This window comes from Python bivittatus, unplaced genomic scaffold (assembly GCF_059951505.1).
Source record: "Python bivittatus isolate LINGU-HERP-01145 unplaced genomic scaffold, Pbiv_v1 ctg000020_np1212, whole genome shotgun sequence".
Taxonomy (NCBI): Eukaryota; Metazoa; Chordata; class Lepidosauria; order Squamata; family Pythonidae; genus Python; species Python bivittatus.
In genome coordinates this window covers 64,955,865-64,968,976 of record NW_028277030.1, presented here as the reverse complement: position 1 = coordinate 64,968,976, position 13,112 = coordinate 64,955,865, and the positions used below count along the sequence as shown (strand labels likewise).

Sequence of the window (13,112 nt, the reverse complement as noted above, 5' to 3'; positions counted from 1 at the left end):
ATTGTCATGGAAGTGATTCTAGTGTCGATAATGCTCACAATCACCTTTTCTGTGTAGAAAAGTGGTTGCTGTGTGAACAGCATTTATATAAATAAGGAAATGTGCCTACACAACTGCACCTTAGTTATTAGTAGAAATATTGAGGTCAGATGTCTTTTGAAATTAATACTTTGAATGGAAAAAATCTGTTTCAGGCGGGTGAGTCAGTCATTGAAACAAAAGTTTATTTCTTGTCCAATACTGACCTCTGGGAAGTAGGGTAGAATTGCATTCTCTGAAGCAAACTGCTGCTCATGAAAGTTTATGCTTTTTAATGAAATCTGTTAGTCAGAAAAGGTGCTACCAAACTCTTGATACTCTGAAGAAAGAATTTGGGGACTGCCTTCTAAAGGACAGGCAGAACTAGTAGGAAGAATTAAATCTGAAAGGCAGAATTGTTCTGTGAACACAGCCATGGTGGACACTATTAAGAGAGCAAGGGTATAACTTGTTTACCAACCTGTTTGTTGAGGTATGCACGTGTTCAGTGATGTGCATATCTTAAAGCAAAGAGAGCGCTGTGCAAACCATTTTGAGTACTGTTTCTAACCATCTATTTTTTCTAACCACTGCAATGGATTTAGTTTCAAAAGAACAGAACCTGAAGGTATGCTGGATCCCAAGCCATCACCTTTCTGCAAAATGGCCCTATTTCAGATATAGTACAACGCCATTAAAATAACTTCCCCTGATGGATGGATGGATGGGTGTGTGTGTGTGTGTGTGTGTGTGTGTGTGTGTATAAAAAAGGAGAGAAACTGTTCCATTTTTTTCACTTCCTCTTTCCACTAAACAGCAACTTATACTCGTGCTGGGAAAGAGAGGGTGGATAATAGAAAGAAACGTTTTGTTTTTGTTTTTAATCAGATGTTCTTTAGGGCACATCTTTAAAGTATAAAATCAAACATGCATTACAATTTCCAATGATAATGCAATTTGGGGAGAATCGGTTACTAGCCCGAAGGGTCTCGCCCAAAGCTCCTGCAATTTGCAGCAACGGATTAACGTCCGGACGTTTCTGTCAGAGTCTCACACACCCAATGCGGGGCTCAACTGCGTTGGTCCTCTGTGATTTGCATCAAGGGGATTCTCGCCTTTTGCTTTTACTTGGCACTTGCGGCGGCAGCGGCAGCTGATCCTGTATTTCTGTATCGTGCGGGAAAGCAGGGGGGGAAAACCGGTTAACAAGAACCCGGAAGATAAACGCCTCTCTCTCAATTCTGACATTAACCCTCTGAGCCCGAGGAGGCGGCGACGGGGCGTTTCTTTCTCCGTCGACCTGGAAATGACGCTCAGCCGCTATCGCGTCTGCTGCTGCTGCTGCTGCTGCTGCTAGAAAAACGGGCTGGAGAGTAAACAAGCCCCTGCTGATCCGTCTCGCCGTCTCCATCTTTAAAGGGCCGTCGCACAGCGAGGAACAAGATGGGGGCGGTCCTGGGCTTGTGCTCCTTGACCAGCTGGGTAAGGAGGTGCCGGGTTGCGGTGCCCCTCTTTCTCGTCTCTCCCGGCGCCGGTGGAGCTCGGGGTGCGGGCGGCGGCGGCGATGGCGGGCAGGCAGTGTCTCTAGTGGCGCAGGCGCGCTGCAGGGCTGGACTCTCCCCAACTTCGCCCTCGCGTACCCTCCCTTCTTTGTTAAAATAAGACGAGCTCTTTTGGCTTTATTTTCCATATTTCCCGGTTATGGGATTATTACCATTTTTTCTTTGTATTCCGCCTCGGAATGCTTAGAAAATCTCTTAAGGCTGTCGAGGTAGAACTTAATGGCGTTCTTCATGCGTGGCTAATAAAATAAAATGCTAGTGCAGTGCAAAGTCATTTTGCTAGTGGGGAAGGGGTAGGTGAAGTCGGTTTCTTTCTCCACTGCGGTACCTTGACATTTCTTTCTCCCTGGCTTTGCTGGGGAAGAAACACGTGGTGTCTCCTGATCGTTGCAATTTGTGTACTAGAGGCATAATTTGTTTTATTTGTTCCTACTTGCCCGTCCACGGAGATACCGAATCTTGCTTTCCCTCCCTCCCTCCTCCTTTTTCAGATGTATATATGGGCCCATCTCACTACATAAGTAACTCTAGGCGGCATCTTTGCCTGATGTTGCTAGAGTGACAAGACAAAACTATCCTAAAGACCTTTTGAAAATGTTCATACTACTTTTTAGCTGTAGTGTGTTAGGATAATGGTTATTTACTAGTAGTGCTTGAATGCAGTTTGTAGCTGGGCCTGTTTTCCTTTGGAATGGGTTACAGAAAGCATATGATATTTTATAATATTTGAGTTCAGTGTACAAATTTATAGGTAGATGTCATCTGACAGATGTACACAATTCACAGATCCTATATTAGATTTTTAAGAGAATGCTGTAGTCAGGATCTTCAAGATGCTTCCGGAGTTCCAACTTCAGTCTTCTGGCCCATTTTCCATTCCATTCCCATATCCTTCACAGATGATTTAAAAGCAATTACATGTTCATCTTCTAATCTACTGCCTTAGGATGCAAAGACCAAGGAGTAAAAAATCACCATAATACCTTGAATCCGTCATGTCTTTCCATCACAAAAATCCTCTCATTCCTACTCTTCACCAAAGAGAAATTGCTTGGATTTTCCATCCATGTATTTATTTCATGCTGCATGCATTTGTCTAGTCATATACACAAAATAAATAAATGAAAATTCAACAGTTCCTTGGAAGGGGAGCTGAACAAGACATTATGTCACATACCCTTGGAAGACCTGAAGCTCAAGGTCTGGGAGGTTGGATAAAGCTGGAGTTCCTGCAAAGTGGAGAACAGATTGTATACCAGCTCCACAGGGAGCAGCATTTTTTTTTTTTAAAAAAGAATTTTACTGCAGTTTTGAAGGTATCACAGCTGAGCTTGAAATAAATCGGTGGAGCTCTTTGGATCACACATCCAGAATTGTTTTTGAATTGGTGTGGAATCCTTGCGTGGAAAGGCCCTTAGTTTATTAAAATTGGTACTCTTTCTTTTTGTGGTCCCTGACATAATTTGGCAACGTAATCTATAGTCAGGTATGATAAATGATTATTGTAGGCAGACCAAAAAAAAAAAAAAAGTCTTACCTCTTCTAAGGACAATCTCTGGCCCTTTTCCACTCCGTTGGCTGACATTTGATACAATTTCAGGTGTGGAATGGTTCCAAAGGGGACATCCGGCTCAGTCCCAAACTGTAATACAATTTATACGTCCCATCATGACCACCACACTCTAATATGTGTTGGGATGACAATGAGAAGTTACATCAATAACTACTCAGTCTTTGGACTGAGTAGAGTCATCCATTTATATCTTAAAGCTAAATAAATTATAGATCATTTGTGATATTTGGGGGCAGGAAAAATATTAAAAATAACCCAAAAGAGTAATTGTTTGCCTGGATTGTGTTGAAATATGTTACTATTTTCTGAGGCTAAGATAAAAAGATCAGACTAGGAAATTTAATAGAACGTTCCTTCAGTTTTTGTTAATATCTGAAAAATTGTTTGACTTAGTGTGAGGGTTTGTGTTGGACTGCAAATTCTCTCAAATATGTTTACCAAAGACATAATATCTATGTTGTATTCAAATAAGTATTGAAGTAAGTATCATGGAATAAAAGGTTGATATGGGGTGATGGACAGTTTGCAGTCATGATTATTTCAGTTGAATTTAAGTTTAAGACAAAATGAACATAATCAAAGCTTCCCATGTGCTTTTTCTCCAAAGCATTCTTTTCAACATATGAATATAAAGTTTGTAATTCAGATTATATCTTTGAAACCCAGCATAAAATAAACACAAACTTATTTTTAATATTTATTTTACAAGGTTTAAAAGCCATTCTGAGCAGCCTATAATTCTCATCTTTATAAACTCCAATTTAAACATAAAAGAACTTAAGTTAAAACAATCCAACAGTAGCTACATGAAAGTGGCACTTGCTCTGTGGTTGAGATTCCACTTTTTGTTGACTGTGGTGTGAACAGTACTTTTGGTGAGGAGAACAATTAAGAGCTTCTTATGAATAGTCCCTTCCTTCCCTCCCCATAAACTGGCATGGGAACACATAAGGGCTGATATTGCAACATCAACTCTGCTGTTTCTTGCTTCTGACTTAATGCTCTAAGAGCCCAGTAAACACATGTTCATATTTCAGATTTCTAGTACATAAACACGTCTTCTCTAGTTGACAAATTGAAATATCTTAGGATAACCATGCCCAATTGGGTGCCTATCAGATATATGAAATATACTTCCCATAACTCTCAGCTACCAGATTGTGAAGCACATCCAGATGGCTCTAGGTAGGAAAGACTTACCTAGGATTGCTGGTCACAAATTATAGTTAATTGATGGTATGTTATTTTCAGATATTATGAAGTCAGTTAAGTGAACATTTAATCAAGTAGGTGACCAGGGATCTTTGACTGTATTGCTACTTGTCTTCTCCTTCCTTCTTTCTTTTATCAGATACCATGTTTGTGTGGTAGTGCCCCCTGCCTTTTGTGTCGATGCTGTCCCAGTGGAAATAACTCCACCATAACAAGGTTGATATATGCACTTTTCTTGCTTCTTGGAGTGAGCGTTGCATGTGTGATGTTAATACCAGGAATGGAAGAACAACTGAAGAAGGTCAGTTCATTATTGAGACAAATATGGTAAAATTATTTTGGTACAAACACTGGTGTCTTGCATCTATCTCTTCTGAAGAATTCTTGCTCTAAGTATTATGGTATGCTATTGATCAAACATGAGTCATTGTCTATGGTAGAATAATAAAGGCCATAATGCTTGCATAAAGATTTAAGAGAAGAAAGCTTATGTTTAAAGTGATAAGGAGGGAGCTTGGAGAGCTCAAGCTAAACAGCAACAATTAAAACAAAAGTGATAGTATCATAGCCCCGCTGAAGCAAGCACTCAATTCCTGGAAATGTCCTGATTTTCAGAACCTGATTGCAAATATGTGGCTATGTATGGATTTTGAAAACAGTACAGTATCTATTTGATGTGCAGTTTTAATATTATAAAATTAGTGGAACCAGTCTATTTATGTGGAAGGTCTCCAGTTTGCTCTATAGTGAACACGTGAAATAGTCACTGATATTTATGCATTACATTTTGGATTCTTCATGAATTATTTTAATAAATTTTATGCTGGTTGTTACAGATTCCTGGGTTCTGTGGTGGCCAGGTGAATTGCGATGTTCTAGTAGGGTACAAAGCAGTGTATCGTGTATGCTTTGGTATGGCTATGTTCTTCCTCTTGTTTTCCTTATTGATGATCAAGGTAAAGAGCAGCAGTGATCCAAGGGCAGCGGTCCACAATGGGTAAGGAGGAAATAACTCCTTGTGTATGTGTACTTGTGTCTCTGTGTGTGTTTCACGTGGTGCCTTCCAGGTGTTTTGGATTGCAGATTCCAGAATCAGGCTGGTTGGAAATTCTGAGAGTTGCAGTCCCAACACAAATGGATTATATGAGGTTGGAAGAAGCTGCTGTGTCACAGCTAGACATGGTGCTTAAACAATTAGAGATTACAAAATGCTCAAAACCCACAATAATGATCCAACATAACTTTGGTAGAAGCAAAACACTTCCAGCAGAATTATAACTTTTATCCTGTTGGTCTGTGAATTCAGATGACTAAAATGGCCAAATGAAATGTCTTATTAAATATTACTGCTCAGTAATGAAAAAAAAAACCAGTCTCAAAAAAGTAGAACTCAGTATGACAATGATGTAAGTTTCAAGATACACAAAACAACTTTTAGCTTTCCACTTACTGAATTATGGTTATGCATTATGGCTGGACAAATGTAGGGACCATTTGTCTAAGAGCGTCTATAAATTTAAACTCCTAGGACAAAGGAAGGGATTCCTATCAGCCTATACCAAGGTGAACAATTTCTAGCCCAGGCACCCAAAGCAAAAAAAAAAAAAGGGGGGGGAGTGCATGGTCAATAACAATGGGAATGCTCCAATTCCCAATTTTAAATACTTGAAAACAGGCCAAAATGATGCCATTTAAATTTGCCAGTACAATTCTCAGGTTAAAACAACAAAATAAAAATGGGTATGACAGAACAGAACCTTCCCATATGTCTCTCCCTGCTCCCCCAGCTGAAAGATAGGCCCGTACTTTGGGTAGTTTTACTAGGTGATTGGTAAGCCTTCTGTGGACCATCAGTCCATCAGAAAGTACAACTGCCATCCAGAAAGGATTGCTTACCCTATTCTACACCATGATTGCTTGTATGCATCCTTGAGATGGTCACCTGGCTACCATGGGGAATGTAAGACCAAGCCACTTGGTCTGAATCTGAATAATAATTCTTGTATTTTCACGGCACTAAATCTTTAGTGCTGGGTGTAGCATAACTGTAGCATTCAAAGTAGTCTACCCTCAGTCATATAATTTGGGTCAGTCACATTTTCTCTCAGTCCAACCCAAGGGTGGTGGTTGTGGGGAAAAATTGGAGGAGGGAGAACTATGTACACCACCTTGAGATCCTGTACAAAAGTCAGGATATAAATCTAATGATAACATTTTACATTGTGTATCCTGTACCTTGTAGATGTAGGCATTTTCTCTAGGGCTACGACTGTGTAGATAAGTTCCTTTTATAGAGAAACAGCAAATAGGATTTGATACCCATGACTCTGTATCTGTTGAAGCCATGATTAAGCCAGGGTATAGTATATAATGCCTTTTTATTTGGGAGATTCTGTGCTGGAACTCAACTGCTCATCAGAGGAATATGTTATAAAAGGCAGACATTATCTACTGTACTGCTGTCTGCTGAATTTACATGTGGTTGGTTGTTATAGTCTTATAGCATTTTCTACCCAAGTTATATAAATAATGTTGTTGCTGTTGCATCAAATACAATGGAGTTGATAACCTAAAATATTTCTTGAATATTATAGATTTTAAAATGTTGTTAAGAATTACTGTCACTTAGATTATATATGGTGATTCTTTCAGATTCTGGTTTTTCAAGTTTGTCACAGCAGTTTCAATTACAGTGGGAGCATTTTTTATTCCAGAAGGACCCTTTACAACTGGTAAGATTGCACTAAGGTCTCTAATATTTCAGCAAAAGTAGTTTCCGGTGGCTTTCCTGGACTCTATAGAAATGTTATTTGATCCCTTTTCTATTCTGTGCTGTTTTGCTGATGGATGAACAGACCATTTGGCTGAACCCCAATTCTCATTCCTAATTAAGCTACTTATAAATATTTGTAACTGCTTTGTATCATGTTTCTCCTACAATCCTTGTCTCTCTCTTCTCCCTCTCTCTCCTGTCTCATTTTGTGTTTTCCCTAAGGTCCATGAGGGGTACACTTAACTATTTCTTAGCCTCTTAAGCACCCCCCCCCCAAAGGTTTGCTCTGAATCAGACAGTAATAATGATTTGATGCTAAAAATAATCCTAATGCAAAATTAATATGTCTTCTATTATTTTTCTTAGTATGGTTTTATGTAGGCATGGCTGGAGCCTTCTGCTTCATTCTTATTCAGCTGGTTTTACTTATTGATTTTGCCCACTCTTGGAATGAATCGTGGGTTGAGAAAATGGAGGAAGGAAACTCAAGATGCTGGTATGCAGGTATGCCACAGTTTGTTGTTAAATGACTGATTAATCCCTGTAGTTTTGTGGGCAAGATTTCAGAATTGGTTTGCCCTTGCCTGCTTCGTAGGGCTGAGAGAGAGTGACTGGCCCAAGGTCACCCAGTTGGCTTTGTGCCTAAGGCAGGACTAGAACTCAGGGTCTCCTGGTTTCTAGCCTGATGCCTTCACCACTACACCAAACTGGCTCTACTTTCATATCCTAGTTACTTGCAAAATAATAATATAGACCCATCACCAAACCCAAAATAAGGATTTTGCATTTTTCACAAGCCTCATGATACCTGATACAGGAGAATTGTGGGAATGTATTTTAGCCCCAAATAGTACAAGAACTTTCCTCCCACGTACCGGTTGCCCTGTATGAATTTTCCTCTTCTATAGATTTAGTTTTTGTGAAAGGCCAGTTGCCAATGTGCTGAATGTATGCATTGCTACTCATGAAGATCAGATGTCATTTTGCTAACCCTTTCAGACTAGCATTCCTCAGCCTGGTGCCTTTGAGCTGTGTTACATTTAAAATTCCCAACCATCATGGGAAAAATGTGAAGGCACCAGATTCCCTTGGGAATTCAGCAGTTACAATAGTAGCATGGTTTAGCTTTTATTTTTAAAACAGCCCAGTAACAAAACCTTCTTCAGGGATGCTAATACAATCTGAATCCTCTTTTATTCTTGTTTTTTTTCACAGCATTGCTGTCTGCCACAGCCCTAAATTATCTCCTGTCTCTGGTGGCAGTTGTCTTATTCTATATCTACTATACTCATCCAGAAGGCTGTTCTGAAAATAAGGCTTTTATCAGTGTCAACATGATGCTGTGTATTGGAGCATCTGTAATGTCAATTTTACCCAAAATACAGGTATGAGTTTTTTACCAATACTCAGAAAACGTTTGAAGATTTTTTTCAAGCAATCTTTTTCAAACTCCTAGTTGGTTGTTTTGCACTCTCTCTGCATATAGGAATCACAACCAAGATCTGGCTTGTTGCAATCATCTGTAATCACAGTTTATACAATGTACCTTACTTGGGCAGCAATGACCAATGAGCCAGGTAAGAAGACTAAACAATTTTGAAAACATATTCTCTATACAATTTTGCAGTAAAAATGGCTCTAGCAGAACCTTTTTGTTTATTGCTCCTAATGATACTTGAGGTATTGTGCATGTTAATGAGCATGGTTGGTCTAGCCAGATTTCATGGTAGAGGCTAATTTAATAGGCATATCATTCTCTTATTCTCCTTTATATAGAGAGGTAGTCCCCAGGTTAAGAACACCCGGATTACAGATAACCCATAGCTAAGAACGGAGCCTATTTTAGCAAAATTTGAGTTAAATACACAATGATTCAATTCAGGACACTGCTTATACAGTATTATACAATACTGTACAATAATACTGTTCTGGCTTAACATACAAATTTGACTTAAGGACAGACCTTGGGAATGGAACTTGTTCTTAAACTGGGGACTGTATAATGTAAGTCTACATATAATGCATATGTAGAAGGCTGTTCATAAGCATGGTTCTTTATTGTCTGTGCATTATTTACATGAAGTATTGTGTCTAGTTTAAATACACATTCAATTTCAGTGAGACATTCATATTTGGTTAATGTCAATTTCTTATGCCTTTACCCATCTAGACAGACAGTGCAATCCGAGTTTGCTGAGCATAATTGGAGATAATTCCACCAGCCCTCCAGGCGAGGGTCAGCTTGTACTTTGGTGGGATGCCCAAGGGATTGTGGGGCTCATTCTGTTCTTACTGTGTGTTCTCTATTCAAGGTGAGTGGAACTTTCAGGCATCCCTTTTACCATGTTCAGCTGTTAAACTCTCCATCAGCTGGATATTTAGTGACTGCCCACTTTTCCATTTGCAGTATCCGAACATCTAATAACAGTCAAGTAAACAAACTTACCCTGACCAGTGATGAGTCAACGCTGATAGAAGATGGACTTCCTCGGAGTGAAGGCTCCCTTGACGATGGCGATGATTTACACCGTGCGGTTGACAATGAGCGAGATGGAGTTACTTACAGTTATTCTTTCTTTCACTTCATGCTTTTTCTTGCTTCACTTTACATCATGATGACGTTAACCAATTGGTACAGGTATGTAGATTTATAGAGAATTGGGAAAAGATAACCCTTTTTTGTGCCTACATTTTTTGGCGTATCCCCACTCCTCTTGGCTTTGAAAGTGCTTTTCATTTATGAAGCTTGGAATGAGACAGCAGATGAAGTACTGGACTCCAGAGTTGGCTCCAGAACCCTGCATGTAGAATAGGCAGGGAGCTTCTGATTTCTGCAGCCTATTCTAGCCCGTCCCCCATCAGTCTTCCGCTGAGAATCATAGGATGGTGGTCGGGGATGAATGAGGGGGAAATGGATGGATCCCTGACAAGCGATGGAGGGGAATATCTGCAAACTAAGTGAATTCTCTTTAAAAAAGTGATTACCTTGTTCCCACAACTGAATCTGAAAAGCCTTTCCACATTTATTTTATTTTTTTATTTTTTTCAGTCCTGACTCTACCTTTGCATCAATAACTAGTAAATGGCCGCCTGTCTGGGTGAAGATTTCTTCTAGCTGGATTGGCATCATCCTGTATGTGTGGACTCTGGTGGCTCCGCTTGTTTTAACAAACCGTGAATTTGACTAAGCCAAGCATCTTTTCTGAAGGCTTTTATTGTTTCGTTGCTTATTTGATGCTAATGCTACTCTGTACTAAGAAATAATGTAAATATGTGTTTGTGTACTTACTATCAGCATAGTTTAGCCTGTCTTTATTATGCATGATAATTTTAAATCAGGTTATCTTGCCATTTCAACTACTGTTTCCTACTTGAGCTTGAACATGATTGCTGCTAGATTCAGGGCCAAACTAGAAGTGTCGACAGCAGTTCTACAGGCTTTACTCAACAAAATGCAAGCGGGAAACAAAATAGGAAGTTTGCTGTGTTCCACCAGCAGTTGCATATTCTGTTAGCAGTTGTTAAAGTGCTTGTGGAGCAACTTGCACTTACCTAGTGTAATTAAGATTTAACGAGCTGCAAAAGTGCTGTGGCAAGCATGTGCAAAATCAAAGTATTTGGTTTGTTACTTGCGCAGGGTGGAAGTTCAGCAAGTAGCAGCTGTAGTGTTTTAATTAAAGAATTCCCTGATTTTGTAGAAGTGAGGTATTTGACCTTTAAAAGCAAAATGGGTGTGTGGGATTCACCTGCTTGCCATTTATTTCTCCCTTGACATCTTTGCTTCGAGAGCAGTTCTGATACTTGATGGGATATGTCTAAGAGGCAGACAAGCAGGGAGAGGATCTAAGAGATGATAAACTTGTAGCAGAAGCATTTGATTTCCTCATCTTTATGCCTGTTACGCTTTTAGAATGGGGATACACACTGATTTCCACACAAGGGGATTTTTCCTTTTTTATTTTTTTTTAACACATCAAGGGGTAGTCATTTCATCTGTATTGGCCGTTTCTGCTCTATATGAGGACTGTGCCAAAATGGGAAGAACCATTTCAGTGATCCTTCAGGGAGAAAATTAAAAGTAGGATATAAATCTTCTTTAGAGGGACCAGACCAATTTGAAGAGTCACCAGCAATGTTACTAGGATGTGTGGTGCGGTCCTTGCCCTCTTGATTGCATGAACAAGGGAGGATTGGAAATTAGTAATCACTAAATATATATTTTATCTTATAATAGCTGAAGCAGCCAGGTTAAAGGCATTAGTTTGTTGGGTGATCCCTGCTCCTCCTTTGAAAATATGTTGTGCAAAAAGAGGGATTGACTTTAATTTTACAGTGAGAAGAACAAAGCAAGGATAGTCAGTACAGATAGACGGCATTTATAATTCAGAAGCTATTTTTACAGAATTTTCTCCTTTTAAAAATTCTACACGAATAACCATTCTGTTTAGGACTTGATAGTTGTCACACAAGCATCTGAGAAACCAGTTCTTTGCTCCTTGCCAAAAGAGAGTGTTTCTCTACGTGCTGTTTAGTTTAACTACAGGGCTTATATTAAAGGACTCTGAAATGTTCGTAGTTTTACTTAAAATGGATTGAAAACCATGAATTTTTTAGCCATGAAAAATGGTTGCATTTTTGTACACATTGTGTTGGAAGTGGAGTGCAGTGTTGGTCCTATTAATAATGCATGTCATTGAAGTTATTTTTGTATCCACTGAGTTAGGAAAAAAACCCTTTAAGTATTTAAATGTATTATTAGGCCGCTTGAAAGCAATTGAAACTGAGGCCTAAGGGTTTCAGGTCCCTCACTCATAGTAACTAACATAACGTAGGAAATGCTGATAAAATATAAAAAACAGGACAAAACAGGTGGGAACAGTACATTTTTGGCTTAGTGAACATTAGTTATTTGCAAGTAAGAAAAAATGAGACTCATTTTAATAAGTTTGCTGGATGTATTGACAAGTATTAATATTCTTAAAAACATTTGCATTATGCAGCTGATATCTACAGTGACGCCATTTGATTTTTCTGCACAAGATATTAAAGAACTTTTAAGTATTTTTATTTCATCTCTTGCTACTAGTCCTGTTGGGTGCAGTGCAGGCAGTCTTTACAAGTGCAAAATCCCAGAACTATATACTTAGAAGCTATTGGTTCTGCTTTGCAAAATGCTTTGAAAATACTCAACTTCTGGTTTTTGTTTGAAGCGGAAATACATTTATACATTGCTACAACTTCAGATTTCTCCAGTTCAATTTCAGCTGTAGGTATCTTCTCCAAATTCCTGAGCGTTCATAATTGTTAACATTTATTCAATTCATTGTAATACCCAGAAAGGCTGATGAAGTTGAACCTAAATGCAATTACTGCTTAGTTATTTTGAGTGTATATGCTGTAGCTATCAATAAACATTCATATTGGCTATTTAATCTTGATATCTCTTAAGATGCAGTTTTGGGATTAGTTTAAGCTGTTAAGAATTTAATGGTGGAGACCTCAACCTGATTTATCTTGGCTATTTGATCCATTATAACAATGTGACTATATAGTTTCAATATATTTTTAGAGGTATGGCTCTACCTTGGCACTTCCATAATCTTTCTTACTTACTTATTTAATATGGCCACTCATTTAAACCATATACATGACTCTGGGCATCTAACGATTGAAAGCAAAATAAAAACAGGATAAAACAGCCAAAATTAAAAAAAATTCAATAGCATAAACATAGCTGCCAAGAACACTTGCAATGTCCCATATTCAAATCAGCTATGAGACGGGCTCACCCATATTGCCAGGGCCCCAGGCTAGATGGCAAAGACAGGTTTTTAATACCTTGCGAGAAGTCAGCAGAGTCGGGGCAAATCTAATCTCTGGGGGAATGATGATCCAGAGGGTGGGCACCATGGCAGAAAATGCTCTTTTCCTGGGCCACCAGATGGCGTTCTCACTCTCTCAGGACCCAGAGCAT

At 39.0% G+C, this 13,112-nt stretch overlaps 1 protein-coding gene across 1 annotated transcript; it reads left to right on the top strand.

Moving 5' to 3' along the window:
• The first annotated feature begins 1,317 nt into the window (after window positions 1-1,317).
• Window positions 1,318-12,576, top strand: SERINC1 (serine incorporator 1). The gene is made up of 10 exons (XM_007429952.4): window positions 1,318-1,500; window positions 4,505-4,666; window positions 5,202-5,362; window positions 7,018-7,097; window positions 7,505-7,642; window positions 8,354-8,523; window positions 8,625-8,715; window positions 9,309-9,450; window positions 9,546-9,776; window positions 10,188-12,576. The coding sequence occupies exons 1-10, from the start codon at window positions 1,462-1,464 to the stop codon at window positions 10,324-10,326; spliced, it is 1,353 nt and encodes a 450-aa protein (XP_007430014.1). The 5' UTR covers window positions 1,318-1,461; the 3' UTR covers window positions 10,327-12,576.
• Window positions 12,577-13,112: the final 536 nt, after the last annotated feature.

Coding starts and splice junctions, on each gene's coding strand:
- SERINC1 (XM_007429952.4), top strand. CDS start 1,462: ATGGGGGCGGTCCTGGGCTTGTGCTCCTTGACCAGCTGG. Junction 5,363..7,017: donor AGGGCAGCGGTCCACAATGG/GTAAGGAGGAAA, acceptor TGATTCTTTCAG/ATTCTGGTTTTTCAAGTTTG. Junction 9,451..9,545: donor CTGTGTGTTCTCTATTCAAG/GTGAGTGGAACT, acceptor TTCCATTTGCAG/TATCCGAACATCTAATAACA.